The sequence below is a fragment of the Ictidomys tridecemlineatus genome, chromosome 5 (assembly GCF_052094955.1).
Source record: "Ictidomys tridecemlineatus isolate mIctTri1 chromosome 5, mIctTri1.hap1, whole genome shotgun sequence".
Taxonomy (NCBI): Eukaryota; Metazoa; Chordata; class Mammalia; order Rodentia; family Sciuridae; genus Ictidomys; species Ictidomys tridecemlineatus.
Genome location: NC_135481.1, coordinates 112,251,083 through 112,273,571, shown reverse-complemented (window position 1 = coordinate 112,273,571; position 22,489 = coordinate 112,251,083). Strand labels below are relative to the sequence as shown.

The 22,489-nt window shown below is 35.7% G+C and overlaps 1 protein-coding gene and 1 pseudogene across 3 annotated transcripts in view; one reads left to right on the top strand and one right to left on the bottom strand.

Annotated features, from left to right (window-relative positions):
• Window positions 1-22,489, top strand: part of Trip11 (thyroid hormone receptor interactor 11) — a 68,738-nt gene that overhangs the window by 33,945 nt on the left and 12,304 nt on the right. For all 3 annotated transcript variants that reach the window (XM_040275280.2, XM_040275279.2, XM_013364688.4), the window contains exons 15-17: window positions 381-484; window positions 4,584-4,683; window positions 19,770-19,851. In XM_040275280.2, the coding sequence (XP_040131214.2) occupies window positions 381-484; window positions 4,584-4,683; window positions 19,770-19,851 (286 nt within the window). The remainder of the gene's footprint in view (window positions 1-380; window positions 485-4,583; window positions 4,684-19,769; window positions 19,852-22,489) is intronic.
• Window positions 20,894-21,594, bottom strand: LOC101964155 (COMM domain-containing protein 8 pseudogene; annotated as a pseudogene).

Below are 22,489 nucleotides of genomic sequence, written 5' to 3'. Positions count from 1 at the left end.
AAATTTGTACCTCTGTATTGTTTCAGAGTTACTCACATGGTTGAAATTTTATACTTTAAATTGTAAGAGTTCTCAGGTCTACTTTACAATATAATGTGATTGAGTATACAGCATATAGACTAGTGTGGCACTGAGGCTGTAGAGAAGGCTTTGCCGAAAAGGAAGTATTAGATGGAGTTATGAAAGGAGAGAAGAATATCCAAGATCAGGCTTTAGGCAGAGGGAAATACTAATTTATTTAGTTCCACTTGATCATTAAGATATATAAATTTCTTGTTGAGGTGTTTGAACTGTTGTCAAATTATTAAAGTACAGGTGGTTTAAAATTCCAGTTTTATCACGATTGCAAAATATTAATATAACTTCTTTTTCTCTTTTAGAAGAAAAAGCTATGTATTCTGCCGAATTAGAAAAAGCAAAACAGTCTATAGCTGAATGGAAGGAAAAGGCAGAAAAATTAGAAGGAGAAGTATTGTCATTACAGGTAGACCAAAAGAGTTTTCTCTTGTAAATCTTATTATTCATGGTATCATTTCTTGTAGATTCTTGTCTTGGAAATTCTCTTCTCTTCCATTCATAAAGTAAATGTTATTTGAGCGGCTGCTGTGTATCCAGCACAGTTTGGGGTCATAACAGTGAATAAAGTAGTCAGGATTTCCAGAGAATATAGATGAAGGCACATTTAATTTTTTAGCACATATAGGTATTTTAGCTATTTCTAAAGAAAATTTAATCTGCATTTTTAACTTTATAATTTTCTCTTTTAAGCAAAATAATATTGGGTACTACATTTCACATGGATTCAAATAACATATATTACCCCATTAGATCTCTTTCTTTTGTAAGTATCAGCCTTTAAAAAGATTTTTCTCTTTATTATTATGCCATATTTCATATACACAAAATTATATATAAGGCATATATATATATAACCTTTATACATAAACTGTTGTTATAATTTACTTACCCATTTTACTGACAAAAGGACATTTTCTGTACAAACTGTGTGGTTACGTACTTCCTTGTTGTTTATATCTCCTGGCACTCACACACATGAATTTCTTTCAGGTATACATTTTGGTTGAAATTGCTAAGTCATAGATGTTTATGGCGAATTGCAGATGGCAGATTTTGTTCTTTTGTGTTTATATACTCCTACCAGGAATGCACAGGAGTTCTTGTTCTGCATTCTTGTCAGCACTTCACATTATTGGGCTTTTTAGGTTTTTATCAAACTGGTGATTGGGAATTTGAGTCTGTTTTGTACTGCTATTATAAAATACCACATACTGGATAGTTTGCAGTGAAAAGAAATTTTATGGGCTAATGGTTCTGGGGGCTGAGAAGTCCAAGACTAGTGTCTGATGAGGTCCTTCTTGCTGTGTCCAACCCCTGGCAGAAGGGCAAAGAGAGGGCCAGAGAGAAAGCAAGAGGGGGCTGAATTTGTCCTTTATAAAGAGCCCAGGCCTGAAATAATGACATTAGGGTGGTGTGCCCATGACCTAACACCTCCCAATAGACCTGCCTCCCAATACTATCATACTGGGCCTCAGATTCTAACATGAACTTAGGGAGCCACATTCAAACCATATCAGAAGGACTCTCTTATAGTTTTTTTTTTTTTAATATTTATTTATTTATTAGTTAGTGGCGGACACAACATCTTTGTTTGTATGTGGTGCTGGAGGATCGAACCCGGGCCGCATGCATGCCAGGCGAGTGTGCTACCGCTTGAGCCACATCCCCAGCCCCCTCTTATAGTTTTTGTATGCATCTCCTTGACTACTAATGAGGTCACACATCATTTAGTGTAGCTGTTGACCATTTGTGCTTTCTTGTAGGTTCATGGATAGGTTTTACAGGCTACATTTTCTCCAGTACTTTTAGTTATATCCAGTGGTTCTGAAGTATCCCATCTGTCCAACTGCTTGCATGGAAGTCCAGGTCCCTTTTTTAAACTAGTGTTATGTGTATGTGTGTGTGTGTGTGTGTGTGTGTGTGTGTGTGTGTTTGTTTTAATTTTAAAATGTAATAAACATTTAAAAAAGAACAAAATAAACCAGAAGAAATGATGAGGGAATTAATGAAGATAGAATCTGAAACTACTGAAATAAAAACCCAGTGGTAGAAAGAATAACAGCATAAATTCTGATGTTTGAAAATACTTGAGTGTAGTTTTAAGCTTTTATAATTTCATGAATGTAAACACAAGGTTTAAAAATGTCATTTGAAAGTTTATTAAATTTCCTTTATATTAAATGAGTTTAGTTTCTTGGAATATTATTATTATTATTTTTTTTTTGGCAGTACTGGGGATTGAACTCAAGGCCTTGCTGGACAGGTGTTCTACTACTAAACTATATCCTCAGCCCTGAATAAAACATTTTGATCTAAAATTTAGTTTCAGTTGCTCTGTGTATCAGAGTTCAACCCTTAGTAGCAGAACTAGTGGGGTGTATGTGTGTACATGTATGTGCATATATAAGTTTATATGTGTATTATATAGGATTTACACATGATTTATTATAAGGAGTTGACTACATAATTGTAGAGGCTGGCTAAGCAAGTCTGAACATTGCCGTGATGATGGTCAAGATGGGAAGACCACATCAAAGGCAAGCAGAAGTCGTAGGCACAGGCCATAGATGCTGTCCACAGGCAGTCAGGAAGGTCATAAGCAGGACAGATCTCCATGAGCACAAAAGAAGCTGCTGTCCACAGAAGGAGTTTTTTGGTCTTTTTTGGGGAAGCCTAAATCCATGCTTTTTAAGAACTTCAGTCAGGCTCACCCAGAATTCTCCGGGATAATGTGCTTTCCTTAAATTCAACTGATTAAGGGATTTGAGTGCATTTACAAAATACCTCTCCAGCAACATCTAGATTATATTTGATTGAATAGCTAGAGACTGTAGCTGATCCAAGATAATACAGCAAGAAAGCTATCACTCAGATTGAAAACTTGGCTTGAAATTTAGATGGGTAAATTCTCCAGAATAGCCAAGAAAATTATGAAAAAGAATAACAATGAGGAGAGACTTGCCGATTAGATATCAAAATAGAGCCACAAACCATTACAATGTTGACTAGATTAGTGGAACCAAAGAATTCAGAGAAAGAGCCCAGGATGTACTTGAAAATTAAAACTAACCCCTGAGAAAAGGGGATTGAAAGTTTATTTAAATTATCTAAATAATAACATTGGAAACTATCCATAAGGAAGAAAATAAAATCAGACTTCATCTTAACATCAGATACAAAAATAAATTCCAGTTTATATTAAAGCAAGAAGTCTCAACTGGAAGTGGTGTTAGATATCTGGGAATATATATAGATTGATTTAGGGGCACTCCATCACTGAGCCACATCCCTAGCCCTATTTTGTATTTTATTTAGAGTCAGGGTCTCACAGCGTTGCTTGGTGCCTGGCTGTTGCTGAAACTGGTTTTGTACTTGCTGTCCTCCTGCTTCAGCCTCCCGAGCTACTGGGATTACAGGTGTGTACCATGGGGATATTTTTAATTGTTACAGTGACTAAATGGTTCTTCTGACATTCAGTGAGCTAGGAATTATCAAAAATATTCCACTGGAAAAAAATTATTCCACTGTATTAATGATTTAAATATTAAAAAAAAAAATAGCTAGGCATGGGGCACATCCCTGTAATCTCAGCAGCTCAGGAGGCTGAGGCAGAGAATCACAAGTTCTAAGGCCAGTCTCAGCAATTTAGTGAGACCCTAAGCAACTTTGCAAGACCCTGTCTCAAAATAAAAAGGGCTGGGGCTATGGCTCAGTGATTAAGGTACCCCTAGATTAAATCCCTGGTTAATTCCCCCCGCCCCCCAAAAAATTATCTTGCAGTAGAATCTAGAATACTACACGTATAATCTAGGGACAAGGAGGATTCCAATAGTCTAAATTTCAGCTGTGAAAGCAAAGTAGTAGGACATGTTTGACTATATACATTATAAAAATATTTAAATGACAAATGGTAATATAGTCGATAGACAAGTGGCAAATCTTGTAAATTTGTGTAGTACAGATGACAGAGGGTTCATATCTATAAAGTACTCTTACAAGTTAACAAAGAAAACAGCACAGCAGGCGCACACAGGCAAAGAGGTTTTTCATAAAAGAGCAAATTCAACTGTCCTGTAAACAGGATAGAAATATTCAAATGCAATAGTAATTAAGTAAATGATTTAAAGTAATGAAATCATAATGAAACAATCATTTTATGTGTGTTATACTTGCAAAAATTTTAAAAAGTGAGAACATTTGTTGTTGTGTTTCTTGACTTTGTATCTTTGTAATTTTATTTTTCCTATTGTTAACTTATTTTACTTCTGTCACCATGTGGTCTTTTTTGTAGCATCTTCTTTTTTATTTAGTTTCTTTCATAAAGGCAGTATTGTATGTGAAAGACTGCAGGTTCTGTCTTTGATACTTACTAGTTGCATCAACTTGCCCGAGGTCATAGAGGTGCAGCTTCATCAGCCAGGGTGTAAAGGATTGATTCTATCCCAGACTGATAGTTTGTAGAACCATTTTTGGATACTGCTTTTTAATAAACTTTCCTCCCTCAGGAACGTTTGGATGAAGCAAATGCTATGTTGGATTCTGCTTCCAGACTTACGGAACAGTTAGATCTAAAGGAAGAACAGATTGAAGAACTTAAAAAACAAAGTAGGTTTTTTTTTTTTCTTTTCCTTTGTTCTTCCCAACAGTACTTGTGTTGAATCAAATGTAGTCTTCCACTATGCATTTGCACAGTTGAATGAGACCAATAGTTTATTTGATGTGTGAATTCCATCTCCATCTCCTATGACTGTTTTGCTTCTATTTGAGTCTGATCCTAAAGAATTGCTTCTATTTGAGTCTGATCCTAAAGAAACCAGATTTATTAAGAAGGATCTGGATGTCCAGTTAACTCTCCTGAATGTTGAAACAATGCTGTTTTGTGGGTTGTCATCCTTTTGTCATCCAAGGGGTTGATTTGACTGATTCAACTTTTTAAAAAATTATTAATATATTTTTTAGTTGTAGATGGACACACAATATCTTTATTTTTTTGTGGTGCTGAGGATCGAACCTAGTGCCTCACACATGCAAGGCAAGCACTTTATCACTGAGCTACAGCCCCAGCCCCCTAATTCAATTTTTTATGGTTATGACTTCTCCCTGATAGGTTCATGTGCATCCAACTGAAGGCATCTTAGGAATCCAGATACTAAGGGGGCAAGCAGTTGGAAAGGACAGTATTCTCAAGTCAAAGAGTAACTTTTTATGAATTGAATGTCTGGATATAATTAGATTTTTATGACAGTAGTTGGACTTAACACACAGGCAGACACTTACCATGTTTTTTTCCTTCCTCCCTTTTCCCTCCCTCCCTTCCTCCTTCCTTCCTTTTTTTTCCCATGCTTGTTAAGGTATCATAAGTCCTATCTGTTCCCTAAGGTGAGCTCTGTGTTTAGGATAATCAGTTGGGGCTCAGGTTATCAAGTGGCTCATAATGCTTTGTTGATTCTAACAGCTGACAATGATGACATGTCCTCATTTAATCTCTGATTTTGAGGTAACCAGGAAGTTGAGGCTATTCTAAGACTATGTGTAGTGGGTAATGATTCAAGGTGATAGGAGAGGTCATGGTGGAGCCTAGAAATCCCTAATCCTTGGGTGTCTTTGTTGGCATAGTGGTAACAAGGCATGCAATGAAGGAATTAAGAAAAACATATACCATCTGACTCAAAAGAGAAATAGAGAAGATAATGTTAAGTGGAGTTAGCCAATCTCAACCAAATGCTGAATGTTTTCTCTGATATAGAGAGGCCAATTCATAGTGGGGTAGGGAGGGGGGAGCATGGGGGGGAATAGACGAACTCTAGATAGGGAAGAGGGGTGGGAGGGGAAGGGGCATGGGGTTAGAAATTATGGTGGAATGAGATGTTCATTATTACCCAACGTACATCTATGAAGACACAAATTGGTGTGAATAAACTTTGTGTACAATCAGAGATATGAAAAATTGTACTCTGTATGTGTCATAAGAAATCTAATGCATTCCGCTGTCATATAGAAAAAGATTAATTAGAATAAAAAAAATAGAAACAGGCAAAATAGAAGGAGGTAGAAAAGCAGAGGTACAGTCAAAACAGAAGAGTGACTTGGACATTAAGGAGGCAAGCAGGCAAAAACCATTGAAATATGGATACCAAAGGAGAACCTAAGTAAGTTGGCCTAAATCCAGCAGAAGAAAGGAAATATGGGATTTTTATAAATAAAAACACCCAGTAAGTTATGAGGTAATTTTCCTCAGAATAACTTGATTTGAGGCAGATTACCACCAACTAAAAGCCCTCTACTTTGTAAGAATTGACTAGCTTAGAAACCAAGTCTAGTGGATATGCCTGGAAATAAGCAGCAAGGAAACCAAACGTTCTAAAGCTCTATTGCAGGCATTTGACAGCAGAGCCTGTGTTAGCCAATCCTTTCTTATTATATTTGCCATTTATAACAATTCTAAAGTAAGTGGGTATTAGTTCCATTTTATAAGGTAAAGAAACTGAGATTTGAACTCTGATCTCTTTACTCATGCCCAAAGTTATTGATCTTTATACATTATTACATTCTTGTCAGGAAAATGGTTGTATATAGTCTGACTTTATCTTTTGTTCTGGATACCTTCACCTTCCTGGAAGATATGGTAGTATCATCTATTTTGTTCCCTCACAGTTGAAATGACTGCTTTACTAAGAGATATGTTATTTTTTGGGAAAAATTCACTTAGATGGAAGGCCATTTACAGTTTAGCATCATTTGGAACACATATGGCAGTCCAGAAGGGGGACACTGATCATGTAATGGATTAGCTAAGGAATTCATCTCTGGGGCTGGGGATGTGGCTCAAGCGGTAGCGCACTCCCCTGGCATGCGTGCGGCCCGGGTTCATTCCTCAGCACCACATACAAACAAAGATGTTGTGTCCGCCGAAAAACTAAAAAAATAAATATTAAAAAAAAAATTCATCTCTTAGGGCTAGGCTCAAACTCATGGAGTTAAAAAGGTGAGTTCTGAACCAACTCATTATCTGTGCCATGCTCCCATGTTATCTAAGGCCATGCCTTCTTCCCTTTTAGACAGCCACCTGAGTAATTTGCAAAAGATTATAAGATTTTTTTAAAAATCTGTGATTTGTTGTAGTTGGTAAGGATGCCAGAGTCCTTGCAGTATTTAGTACTTGTTCGATTCCCATTTAAACTCCCAGTGGTAGAATCTTTTCAGATTTTCTTGATCATGTCTGATTGGACTTAGGTGGACTAGTTTCCTATTCATGTAAAAAAATTACAATTCACTGGTGCTGTGGCCTACACCTACAATCCCAGCTACTAGGAGGCTGAGGCAGAAGGATTGCAAATTTGAGGCAAGGCTTGGCAATTTAGCAAGACCCTCTCTCAAAATCAGCTAAGAAATTTAGACAGGGCCAGGGATGTAGCTTAATGATAGAGTAATTTGCAGTAGATTATTAAAAAAACCCTTGGGTTTTATCCCCAGTATTTCAAAAAGATTACAATTTTTACTCATCATCACAGTATAAGAACTTTGGACTTAATTTGTGGAATCAGTATTAGCCACAAGGGAAAAAAAAAAAAAAAAAACTGTGCCATGAGGCTTGTACACATAGTATTTGAAAAGCAGGCAAGGGGCCAGAGTCACACAGACAAGAAGGGAAGTAAAGCTGCAGTGGGTTCTGTCTTTTAAGTTTTTTCCTCTCTTCCCCTAGCAATGGGGATTGAACTCTGGCATGCTAGGCAAGTGGCTCAACTGCTGAGCTATATCCCTAGCCCTTTAAATTATTCTTGCCTTTTATAGCCTCCTGTAAGTCTGTTTTCTTATATTACCTAAGTGTTTAATACCACTTTTATATCTCTAAACACACAAATGTGATTTTCTCAAAACTGTACTATTGATCTGATAATATAAATAAACCTTTGATTGGCTTACTTATTTCAAAAAGCATTATTGTATACTTCTTGCATAAATCATTAAGTACTTTAAATGTTGATTGATGTTGTAATACTGTACTTTATTTTTAACACTAAACTTGGCCAGACAGCAGAAATTTTTGCCAGGAGAAACAATTTTGAAAAAGACAGATTGGGTTTTGTTGCAATGAAGTACATAGAGATTTCAATGTAGAGGCAAAGTATTGTTTTACTTCTAAGCATTTGTACACTAATGATTAGTGGATAGGCAGTTTCAACATTTAAACAATATTAGGAAACTTGTTTTAAAAAGTGGTATTTTATTCACAATGGTTGATTTTTATCACTGCTATCAGAGATGAGATGTTTTAGTCTAGTCAAACAAAAGAGAATGGTTGCATATGACACCAGTATCAAAACACCAATAATCATGCTCATGATTTCAGCCCTTCTTAGAGTGCATAATTATTATGCCCTGAACATTCAGCTGGGATCATGAGTTGAGGGTATTTATAGGCCTTGTATGAAAAATGTAAGGGTAGATGCTTTATTGGGCATTAGCTACTTAATGAGAACCAATCACTTGACTTTGCGTTAGGTGCTGTGTAGCATATTAGAGAGATCCCTTTTTATAAGGAACAAAGGAAACTATATATAGCACAGATACACCATGAGTTAAGACAGTGGCACACAATAGTGATCATATGAAAGTGTGCATTTAGTTTCTCTAGAACCTATTAAGGGTCAGGCAGCATAATGTGGAGGAAAGGAACTTGAGGGAGAGCCTTACACCACTAGTAGGTGGTTCTTCTTTTTTTTTTTAAATTTGTTTTAATTAGTTATACATGACAGTACAATGACCTTGACATACCATACATTTGAATCAGATGGGATATAATTTCTCATTTTTCTGAGTGTACAGGTTGCAGAATCACATTGGTCATGCAGTCACATATATACACACAGTAATAATAATGTCTGTTTTATTCTACTATCCTTCCTATCTCCCCAACCCCTCTCCTCCCCTCCCCTCACTTCTCTGTAGGTTCTTATTCTTACAAAGAATAAGAACTATTTAAAACTGTGAGAACTGTTGAAAACTGACTTACATATTCCCCGCTATACCTCTCGAGTAACAATAAAAGGAAACCCTAAGGTCCTATGAGTACTATATTTTAATACATAGTGTTGACTGGTAGAAGGGTTACTATTATTCTTTATTTTTGGAATTATTTCACCTGAAGGCATGCTTTTTCATTTGTAATTTGAAAAAGTTTCAGAAGACTTATTTCACATACCACATTATATTTGTTTTTTCAAACTCAGATAGGACTGTGTCTTTATTGAGTATATTTAGATCCAGAATTTTCATAAAATTGTTATTGATGAGATATACACATCAGTGTAAACCTAGACTGTAGCTGAACCATTAAAAGATGTGTTATCTCGCTGTCATCCTTTTTTCACTTCTACCATCATCCTTGAGATAAATTCCTGCTTAAATGAAAATGATTGGATAAATAATTAGCAAATGATAGGTCTTGTTTCAGTAACTTTTACTTAAAAGAGTGGTGAATTTTATGATATGCAAAGAAAAACAAATTTTCATATGCAGTACAAATTTAGTTCTAAGTTGGGAAAATGTTTTTGGTCTATCTGCCAGTTTATACCTCTATTTTAAAAGGTTCCAAACTACTGTGTCCTGCCCCCCCCACACTTTAAAAGAAAGCTTAGAAACTTCTTTTTTTAAAAAAAGTCTTCTTCAGAGTTGAGAATGGAAAATTTCCTTAGAATATTTTTTAACAAGAAAATCTGAAAGAATGTATAAAATGAGTTCCAGTAAAACTTACTATAATATGAAGCTTAAAACCATTTTAAAACTACAAATATAAAAGAAGCTTAAAATGTTTTTCATGGAACTACCTTTGTGGAACTTTATGATAGAGTTTTTGTTTTAAATAAAGACATTCCGTTTTCTAGGACATGATTTATACAAGAAAACATATAATGACTTGTTGACCATAGGCCAAATACATTCCCAGACGCTTTGTTACCCAAACCTTTGAGGGATTTCTTTATAGATGTTTTTGGCAGAAGTGGTGATTTTAGAGGAAACATATAAGAAGTACCAGATGCAGTGTTCTGAATTGCCATAAATGGTTAAAAAGTTATTTGTGATGATATAAACATATGGGTATACTAGAAAATGCTAAATTTGAATTAAGAAAAATATATATATATATATATAATTTAGGGAAATAATTAAACTCTTTTCAACTTAATATTTCCTCTTTTTTTTTTTTTTAATCAGAGTTTGAACCCATGGATATTTAACCACTGAGCCATATCCCTAGCTTTTTTATTTATTTTGAGACCAGTCTCACTAAGTTGCTTAGGTCCTCACTAAATTACTGAGGCTGGCTTTAAACTCGGAATCCTCCTGCTTCAGCCTCCAGAGCCACTGTAATTACAGGTGTGCACCACCTTGTCTGACCTTAATGGTTACTTTTTTTTGGTGGGGGGTGCTGTTTACTGGGGATTAAACCCAAGGACAGTTAACCACTGAGCCACATTCCCAGCCTTTTTTATTTTTTGAGACAATGTCTCACTAAGTTGTTTAAGGCCTTGCTAAGTAGCTGAGGCTGGCTTTGAACTTGTGATCCTCTTGCTTCTGCCTCCTGAGTTGCTAGGATTACAGGCATATGCCACTGCATCCAGCCTTAATGAGTACATTTTTAAGTATGTTTGCCTAGTTTTAGTATCTTAAATGAACTATGTTTTAGAAATTTTAGTATTTCAAAAACAATTAGTATAAAGAAAAAAGTAAATTATGTACTAGTGAGAATGTTTTGAGTTAACATTTTTTATGCTTTCTCTTTCTATAGATATGAATAATTCAGAATATGAATAATTTATTATTTTCTTTTTCCCAGATATTCTCCCTTTTTAGAGAAAATCATTCTTTTTTAAAAATATTTTTTGTTTTAGGTGGATGGACACAATATCTTTATTTTATTTATTTATTTTTATGTGGTGCTGAGGATTGAAATCAGTGCCTCAAATGTGCAAGGCAAGCGGTTTTCCACTGAGCTACAACCCCAGCCCCAGAAAAATCATTCTGTATTTATCAAATATTCATTTTTTTATCTTCTGTATACCAAACACTGCAGTAGGCATTGGAGTTAACAAAGACAGGGACAAAGGTCTACTTCAAGAGATTGACAGGCAGAAAAGGGAAGACAACATGTGTCAAGTAGGTGCAACCCTTTCTCTTTAGTTTTTCACGAGAGTGAAAACTAGGTACAATTAAGTAATAAGAAGTTGCTGAAAAGCATTCCAGACAGGAGGAAAAACTCACATGAGTTAGTATAATCCAATAACTGGCCAAAGACATGTTTGCCTAATAATAACCAAGTGCAGTGTACATGTGAATGCACGTGTGTGGGGAGGCAGGATGTAGTTTGATGTGGGGGCTGGGAAGGTGGAGTTATTATTAGAAATGGGTTGTGGCATGGAGAAATGAAACTCTTAAGCATGGATCACAAACACAAGTTGTCAACTGGGCCAGAATGATAATATGAGAGCAAAGGAAGAGGATAGAGACTGATGAGTTGAAGTTTTTCTTATGGGGACAGCAGATTTTTAGCTCTGCACAAGCATATGGTCCCATTGTTGATAAATCTCTAATCTTTCAAGAGATATTGGAAATCTGGATGTTCATTTGAAATATCCCCATTTGTTAATGTGACAACTAATTTGCATTTTCATAAAAACCCTGTGTGGGCTGACCAGAACACTTCTTTGAGCTGGATATAGTCCATCCAGCTGATTTGAAATAGGGAAATACTACAGTAATATTGCTTTTCTCTGACAAAATTGCAGTCCTTTCTTTTGGGATTTGGCTAGTCTGTGTAACCTTTTTAAATCAAATACTACGTAACTTGACTCATTCACTCTTAAACAGCTTTTCAGTTTCAGTATGGAAAACATAGTACAAATTATGCTCTACTAGGGTGAGCACTTGCCTAGCATGTATGAGGCATTGGGTTCCATTCTCAGCCCTGCATATGAATAACTGAATAAAATAAAGGTCCATCAACAATTAAAAAATATTTTTAAAAAAATATAGTACAAATTATCTGCATTCATAATAAAGGGTGAGGGAGGAAAATGGAGAGGGAGAACAGATTTGATCATATTAAAAATTTTATGTAAAATCTTTCATCAGGGTACAGTGGTGCATGCCTATTATCCCAATGACCCAGGAGGCTGAGACAGGAGGATTACAAGTTTGAGGCCACAAATTAGTGAGGCCATAAGGAATTTATTAGTGAGATTCTATCTCAAAATAAGAAGGGCTGGGGATGTAGGGTTATCGGTAAAATACCCTGGGTTCAATCCACAGTATCCAAAACAAACCAAAAAAAAAAAAACCACCTCTTTCAAGTATATACACTAATAATAGAGTAATTCCAAATAACCAAATAAATAATTCAACAGACCTTGTTATATTATTTTGTTTTAATCACAGATTATAATCCAGTGGAATTCAAATTAGTGAGGTTATAATGTATTTATAAAATTTCTTCAAGTTCATTTTTAGGAAGTTAACTTTTTACTCTGCAATCAATAATTATGATTATGGGACAAAAAAGAAGTAACCATGTACTCTAGACCTTAAAATTACATGTCTAAGAGGGTTGATAAGAATTGAGTTAAAAGGCAAAGCAGATGCTAATGTATCTCAACTTCAAATTATAAATAGGATATTTGTAAAAAAAAAATATTATTTGGTGTTGAAGTATAGTGGTCTTGTATACATTGAAATTCTATAATAAAAAGACTACCTAATTTTCCTTTGGTTATATTTAATGAATAAGTGAAATTTCTTTATATTAGATTTAATATTTTATTAGGTTTAAATTTATTTTCAAGATTGCCATTGAAAATAGGACACCAGACCAAATTTGTTTACTGACATTTAAATATATAAATGAAATTATCTTTATAATATTTTTTTCTTCCTTCTATTGACTTCTTTGTTGTAGTTCTTAAAGATGAAAAATATGGGGGCTGAGGTTGTGGCTCAGCGGTAGAGCACTCACCTAGTACGTGTGAGGTATTGTGTCCCACTACAACCAAAAATTATTTTTTTTAAATATGAAAACTATGCAAAATGGAGGGAAAAATCACAAAATATTAGCATTAACTAAAATGTAACGTATGTTTGATATTGATTAGGGCTGCTGAAAGATGAACTCCTCATTACTTATTTTAAGAAATCAGGTGAATGAGTACTGATGTTTTATGTAGGACTCTACTGTTTAGAAAATCCACATTTGATTATTCAATTAATTCTCTCAAAATCCTTTGAGATAAACATGTTCATTTTTCAAAAAAGCAACAACATCTGATCCTAATGATAGGACCATGGTTTATATTCAGGTCTTGGACTCAAGTTCTGGGCTTTGTGTATTGTTTTCAGTCAAGTGACTGTTCAGTAGAGCTGACGTGGGTCTTGTCCATAGGATGAGATTAGACATGAGATATCCAAATGGCTTTGTAAGGAGTGTGATTAATTTTAAGATTTTGTCTGAAGACAGTATTATAGTGCACTGTCACTGATCACAAAATGTGAAGTTATGATATGCTGACTTACTGTAATTACACTTTGTGTTTGATTTTAATTTTAAATCAAGTGATGAAGACTGTGGCTCTGACTATAGAGTTTTGAAAACCCCACTGTGGAAGTTTAGTGTGTCCTGTGCTCAGAGTCACACTCTTCCCAGACTAGTCAATCTTTCGTATTGCTTAACTTGAACACACCCCTTCCCCACTCTAACTTCTTTTTTTTTAAACAAAAAATACTTTTACTGAAAAATACAAATCATATTTTTACATTAAATATTATAAATCCATTAATTGTTCATAAATAAAATGGTGTTTATGTCATTATTCTGCATCCCCAAAGGCCTGCTGCATGGCATCCAACGTTATCAATCCACACTCTTAAGTTCCCTAATTCAGCCCAACTTTTTAACTTCTGGACAGTATCTGCCCATTCCATTTTAGACTCATGGCTGTTTATCACATTTCTCTGATAAATATTTTAAAAGGCTAATTTAATATAAACATTAAATTATATAGACATAAACTCAACTATAGGTTAAAATCTTGCTAATTCTACACTAAAACCACCATCCACCCTTGCAGAGACTCTTCATTAACATTTAGCAGTTTGGTATTATTCTTTCAGACTTTTCTTTGAATATACCAATATATAGTTATCTATTGTGTGCTCTTATTTCTCTGTATATTTACACAAACATACACCGATACACAATTGAAAACGTACATATTTATATGCTGTGTGTATATGGGTATAGACTTTAAGTAATATTTTAAATGCTATATTTATTTCTGCTATTTATTTCACAACAACTTATGAATATAGTACACATATAACTATATATAGGTTTATTTCACTTTTTTAAATTGATTTTATTTTTTTAAGTACATGATAGCTAAATTCATTACAATTCTTATTACACATATAGAGCACAGTTTTTCATATCTTTGTATGTTCACACCAATTTATGTCTTTATACATGTACTTTTTTTTGCATTACAATTCTTATTACACATATATACCACAATTTTTCATATCTCTGTATATAAATATGTTGACACCCAATTTTGTGTCTACATACATGTACTTTGGATAATGATGTCCATCACATTCCACCATCCTTGCTAATCCTCTGCCCCCTCCCTTTCCCTCCCACCCCTCTTCCCTATCTAGAATTCATCTATTCCTCCCATGCTCCCCCTTCCTACCCCACTATAAGTCAGCCTCCTTATATCGGAGAAAACAGTTGGCATTAGTTTTTTTGGGATTGGCTAACTTCACTTAGCATCAACGCTACCCATTTACCTGCAAATGCCATGATTTTATTCTCTCTTATTGCTGAGTAATATTCCATTGTGTATATATGCCACATTTTTCTTAATCCATTCATCTACTGAAGGGTATTTAGGTTGGTTCCACAGTTCAGCTATTGTGAATTGTGCTGCTATAAACTTTGATGTGGCTGTGTCCCTGTAGTATGCTGTTTTTAAGTCCTTTGGGTATAGAATGAGGAGAGGGATAGCTGGGTCAAATGGTGGTTGCATTCTCAGATTTCCAAGGAATCTCCATACTGCTTTCCATATTGGCTGCAACATTTACAGTCCCACCAGCAGTGTATGAGTGTGCCTTTTTCCCCGAATCCTTGCCAACACTTTTGGTTGTTTGTCTTCATAATAACTGCCATTCTGACTGGAGTGAGATGGTATCTTAGAGTAGTTTTGATTTGCATCTCTAATTGCTAGAGATGATAGACATTTTTTCATATATTTGTTGATTGATTGAATAACCTCTTCTGAGAAGTGTCTGTTCATGTCTTTGGCCATTTATTGATTTGGGTTTTTTTGGTGTTTAGCTTTTTGAGTTCTTTATATACCCTAGAGATAAGTGCCCTGTCTGATGTGTGAGGGGTAAAGATTTGCTTTTACTCCCAAGAATGTAGTCTCTTTATTCACCTCACAGATTGTTTCTTTTGCTGAAAAGACACTTTTTATTTGGGTCCATCCCATTTATTGATTCTTGGTTTTAATTCTTGCGCTCTAGGAGTCTTATTAAGGAAGTTGGGACCTAATACTACATGATGGAGATTAGGGCCTACTTTTTCTTCTATTAGACGCAGGGTCTCTGGCTGTATTCCTAAGTCCTTGATCCATTTCCCACTCTAACTTCTAAAGAATCCTTTTGGCGTGTGAGGTTATTTCACAGGAATATTGTATTTGGCTTAAAGTCATTTCTAAATGGTGCTATTTGCCTACCCATGTAAATGCAGTTCAAATTGTGGTTTGAGTTAGTCTTCAGTTTTTAAAGAGAAAATTCAGAATCTCTGATGGGAGGAGAGTAAATGTTCCTGGAGAAAAAGAGGTGCCTCTGGAGACCTTGGAAGTGGGTGGTTGCCTTTTTCTAGCCTCTCAGTTAACACATTTCTTTCAACCCTTTTCCCTAAATTCTGACTTTGTTCTTTTTCTGGACACAAATATCAAAATACATTTAAACTATTCCTTGAATTTGAAAAGCCTTTTGCATTCTGTGTCACATTAGCTTAGGAACTAATCACATATTTTAATAATGGTTTAAGAAATTTTATTCTTGAGATTTTGGCCTTAAATTACATTTTGATTTTCTAACTATTTTGCTAAAATTGTGTACATCAGAATCTATTCAGAATCTGATACTTTGTATCAGAATCTGTTCCATGAATTTTACTCTGAAAATGTCTGTCATTCATTTTTGTTTGTTTACTTGAGATGGGTCTCTCCATCTCCTTGTTGTTCAGGCTGGCTTCCAAATCCTGGGTTCAAGGGATCCTCCTGTCTCAGCCTTCTAAGTAACTGGCACTGTGAGCATGCACCACCATACCCAGTTCATTTTTTTTTTCTCTTAAAAAAGAGACAGAATAGTGTAGTTTTATATTCAGGTTATGATCTAATAAACTACATAATTTTTAAGTCTTTAGTGACTACATTAAATCAATAAAAATATACAGATTTAAATAATTTTGATAAATATGACCCAGTATACCCAAATTATTATCATTCTGACAAATAATTGGCATAAAATTATTAGTTATAGAGAAAGTTAGCTAGGAGAAGGGAAATTTCAGAGAAGAACAGGGCAATGAAGTTTGACCTCTGTTTCTCTGCTCCCTCTCTTTACCGGTGGGGAGGAGCAGAGGAGAACAGATGAGAAGACCCTGCCCATCTTCACTCAGGCTCCTTCTGCAGCTTGTGGGTGGGATGGTTAAGTCAGAACAGTAATGAGGTTAACTTACTTATTTGCTCTTCTTCCTCTGAAGAGTCAAAAGTTCTCTTCCCATTCAGAATGTAGTGTTAGAGCCAAGCACAATGGCACACGCCTGTAATCCCAGCACCACAGGAAGGAGAGGCAGGAGGATCACAAATTCAAGCCAGCCTGGGCAACTTAGTGAGAACCTGTCTCAAAATAAAAAGGGCTGGGGAACGCACCTCAGTGGTAAAGTAACTCTGGGCTTAAGCTCCAGTATCAGAAATAACAATGAGAATAATAATAATAAAAAAAAAGTAGTGCAAGAAAAGGCCCCAAAAGCAATCACATGCTCATAGAATTCATACACAGATAAAGGATCTAAAATAAAATGTTGCCCAGATTGGCAATTTATACTTTAATAAGGAGTACTTTCTTCCCTTTCTCCTTTCCCCCTTTTAAATCCAAGTTTAAATTCCTTGGAAAGATAGGAAAGGAGAAGTTTATAGTAGATTTTCCAAACACAAACCTTGCTTTTATAACATGGTCATGGCAACCGCCTCCACTTTGATAAAGTTAGCCTATTTACATGAATGGTATTTTGCAATTTGGAAAAACCACAAACTGTTGCAAACAGTTAAACTGGTATTTTATATTTGTATTTAGTATTGTTAAATGAGAATTTTAGGCTTTGTATAGTACAGAATGAAGGCATAACACAGCCAGACCTAATCTGTAAGGCCAGAGAAAGCTTCTTGAGGAAGTGAGTTGCGAACTGCAATATGAAGGGTAAGCAGGAGTTAATAGGCAATACTGATGGAAAAGAGCTTTCCAGGCAGAAGAAAAAATGTGTAGAAATGAGCCAGGAATATACCATACATTTATGGTCAGTTGATTTTTGAGAGCGTGTTTGGAGGTTCTAGCAGGGGAGCTCAGCTACTCTGTACCCTTGACCAAAGAATGGTCCTCTTCAACTGAACACACAGCTTCAGGAGGGATGCATGGGGAGTAGTGAGGGGGGAAGGGACAACTGCCTAGCCAGCCAGATCAGCCCTGGTGGTCAATGCGGGTGATAGATATTGTGGCCAGATTGCCCTCACATCCAAGGTAAGTTGATTTTTGAAAAGGGTGCCAAAAAGGATAGCGTTTTTTTTTTTTTTTTTTTTTTCACCATGTGGTCTTGGATCAATTGGATATTCCTGAAGAAAACAACGAAGTTAGACCTTGACCTCCTGCTGCCGGGTTTCTGTTCTCGCCACTAAAAGGCTCAGGGGTCACTCCAGGAAAACTGGGCTAACTGGGCTGTCCCTGTGATGGCTCCTCTGACCTTAAGGGTCCGCAGGAAGAGAGAGAGAGAGAGAAAGCACGTGAAGACCCCTTTTATTGAGGAGAAGCTATTCAAATGAGGCAAGGGGCCAGGTTTCAGGGGGCTGAGTCTATCTTCATGATGTCCACTATCAACAGGTTGACTGACACCTGGGTGGGCCACACCCAAGGGCACAGTAAGAGAAGGGGACACACACAAGGCACTTCCATGGAAGATTCTACCCTAAACAGGGCAGGGGTTATATTACAAAGGAACAGGTGAGCATAGCTTCACCCATGGGGCTGTAGCAAGACACACTCATGCATGAGACACCGACCCTGGAACCCAAGAAGGGTAGGGAAAGCTCTGCCACATTTTTGTGGCTGAGCGCCTCAGCACCCAGCTGGGAAGTGTGACTCAGTAAGGTTCTCCCACACCTGCCTCTTTACAAAAATGAATTTGAATATGGATCAAGACCTAAATTTTAAAATCAAACTGTAAAACAAAGTCTTTAAGACAGAAGTAAGTCTTCATGGTCTGGGTAAGGAATACTATCTTAGCACGAGCAACAAAATAAATAAATTGGACTTCATCAAAATTAAAACCTTTGGTGTTCAAAGGATACCATTAACAAAGAGAAGTAACCCATACATGAGGAAAAAAATTTTTGCAAGTCATGTATCTGATAAGGGAACTTATATATAGCTGCTGCTGGGAAAATGCATAAGTCGATAGAGTAGGTTTGTGAAAAGAGGTCAGAGACTAGTGATTGGATGTGTTTCCTGATTTGCAAAGTAGAGCTCTGTTACAAAGTGGTCTCCTCTTCATTTCTTTCAAAATGAAAACATGTAATCTTCCTTTCAATTAGTAAGCATCTCTTTCAGCTCACACTATCCACTTTCGAAGTAACAGGTATAAACTCCATGTTCAACTGCGAATTTCTTAGTCCAGGAATCCTTGGCCCTGTGTTATGATTAGCATGTGCCTCACGTGTGGTAGGCAGGCACTCTACCACTGAGTTACAACCCCAGCCCAGATTTTGCTTACTTTTTAAATAAGGATTTAAAAATAGTCCAAGCATCCTTCTAAATCAGTCATAAACTGTTATAATAGTCTGAATTGTATTTTATGATTTCCTTACCCTTGAATACTTTGCCCTGTTCTATCAACTGTGTCTTGAGCCAAAGACTTAGTTGTGCAGAACTCCTACTCAACTCACCAAAACCAGAATCCAGCCAGGAAAATAGAAAAATGAAAATATGAAATTGATCTGTTTCCTCCTATTAAATAAGAGTTGCTTTGGAAATGTTTCGTGCAAGGAAATAGTGATGAAAATTTCTTTGATATTAAGTTTCTAGAGGATGGAAATCTTTTGTGAGTTTTAAAATTTTTTTTAAGGAATCAGATATTTAATTGGGGGAAACCATATGGAATAATGCATTCCCAGGCTTCTTGCTTATTTCCTAGAGAGCCTGGATTCCTGAACCACAGATGAGATGGAGGTAATTGAATATTCCCAATTAGAATAGGGTGTATTTTCAAAGTTCATAATAAAGACCTTATAAGTATCATTATGTGTCTGCCCAAACTATTTTAATCAGTTAATAGCTATCTTTATTCACATATTTTAAACCAGATGAGCTCCGAAAAGAAATGTTGGACGATGCCCAAAAGAAATTGACGAATTTGGTAAACAGCACAGAAGGAAAAGTGGACAAGTAAGCTTTTGCCTTTTAACGTTTGTATATTTTATAGAGATTGCTTTTATGGTAAAAACAACTTATAAATGTAGATCTTTATAATATGACTAGATTTTAAGAAGTCTTTTCTTTTTCTCATATGATGAGATGAATGAGGTACTTTGTTTTTTGTTTTTTTTGAAACATGACACTTTTTATTTGTTCAGAACACTTATTTTTAAAGTTAGCTGAGGTTAAAAATTTTCTGGTTTCCAGTGTAATTTGTAACATCCAAAGTGATAAGTTCGTTATTAAGAATTTATAACGGGCTGGGGATGTGGCTCAAGCGATAGCGTGTTCACCTGGCATGTGTGCGGCCCGGGTTGGATCCTCAGCACCACATACAAACAAAGATGTTGTGTCCACTGAAAACTAAAAAATAAATATTAAAAATTAAAAAAAAGAGAATTTATAACAAAACGGACCTGTAGATAGTCAGTCTTACCTGATACCCCAATAACAATATATACACTGTACAATGACATCTAATCAGAACACAGTCTCCCAACCAGACATGGAAATGCAGAAATAGCAATGTTATTTTCATTTCTGTGTGTTCCAGATTTTAGATCATAGAATCTAAAAATTCACATAAATTTTGAATTGTTTTTTCACGTCTGATAAAGACTTTTCTCTAAGAAATTTTTTAATCTTATAAAAAATTTTATGATCTTTTCCTTGAAATATGAGAAAGATATGAAATCTCCTGAGTTATAAGTGCAGTTTATACATTCTTTTAAAAAATTATTCTTAAATATCACAAATTAATTATATATCCATAATACATGTCTTTTCTAGTCACATAATTTTTAAACAATATTCAAGTATGTTGTGCTTCTACATGTTTACATTACTTTATAAGCTACTTTTACCTTTCAATAAAATTTTATCTACACAGATTTCTCAAATATTTAATAAATGAGACAAAATAATCATTATGAAAATATAAACTGCAACTACATATTTTTCATCTTTCATTTTGTCTTTTTCTTATCTATCAAGTAATTTCCTGTTCCTTAGGGAGGCTGGTAGACTTTTATCTTTCAAATCTCAGCTCTGCTGCCCTCTCAGCCTGGTGTAGAGTCAATACATCTCAGCGGTCTTGAACACACAGCATTCACTCTGCCATATCAAGTGTTGCAGTGCCATCTGATAGCATTGGTAGCCATTATTTCTTGTTATTTCAACTGCCGAACCACCTTATTAGCTGCTTCCAAGGAATTTATTAGATTCTGCAGCTCTTCTTTACTCATTTCAACCAAATATGGTTTTACTTCACCATTTTCTTTTACATCTAGATGAAGGTTTAAGAGTGGCATTTGTAAAGTAGCAATCTTGTCACTAGAAAGTGCAAGCTTTAACTGCCAATCAAAATCCTGTAACTGTGCAGAAGAAATATCAACTATTTCCTTTAAAAGAACTTGCTTGATTTCATCTTTCCTACTTTTCAAGCATTTCATGATAGCTTCTTGATGAGATGAATTCAAATGATTCAATTGCTGAAGTGTCTCTTCATCGAATAAATTTTTACCAACTAGAGCTTTAAAAATTTTGGTAACATTTTCTAAAACATTCATCCATTCTGTGGTAATCCTGGTAGAGAGGATAAGCTGGACCACAGAAGCCATCAATTATTTTGTGAAGTAGCTGCACGCCCAGCTGGAGGGAGGGGGGGTGCAGCTTCTGCAGCCCCCACAAAGACGTCCCCTCTTCCGGCTCCATCCCTGGGCAAAGAGTAAGGTAGTTTTAATGAGGGTCAATAGAATAACTTGCCTTCTTTTTTTTTTTAAAGTATATTTTCCCCAACACGTTCTTTTTCTTTTTTTTTCTTCTATTTTTTAATTGGTTATTCAAAACATTACAAAGATTGCAGAATCACATCGGTTACACATCCACATTTTTACATAATGCCATAATAGTAAATGTTGTATTCTGCTACCTTTCCTATCCTCTATTATCCCCCCATCTTCTCTCTCTACCCCATCTACTGTAATTCATTTCTCTCTTTATTTTTTTTCCCATTCCCCTCACAACCTCTTATGTGTAATTTTGTATAACAATGAGGGTCTCCTTCCATTTCCATGCAGTTTCCCTTTTCTCTCCCTTTCCCTCCCACCTCATGACTCTATTTAATGTTAATCATTTCCTCCTGCTCTTCCTCCCTGCTCTGTTCTTGGTTGCTCTCATTATATCAAAGAAGACATTTGGCATTTGTTTTTTAGGGATTGGCTAGCTTCACTAAGCATAATCTGCTCTAATGCCATCCATTTCCCTGCAAATTCCATGATTTTTGTCATTTTTTAGTGCTACGTAGTACTCCAGTGTGTATAAATGCCACATTTTTTTTATCCATTCATCTATTGAGGGGCATTGGGGTTGGTTCCACAATCTAGCTATTGTGAATTGTGCTGCTATGAACATTGATGTGGCAGTATCCCTGTAGTATGCTCTTTTAAGGTCTTCAGGGAATAGTCCGAGAAGGGCAATAGCTGGGTCAGATGGTGGTTCCTTTCCCAGCTGTCCCAGGAATTTTCATACTGCTTTCCATATTGGCCGCACCAATTGGCAGTCACACCAGCAATGTACAAGAGTACCCTTTTCCCCACATCCTCGCCAG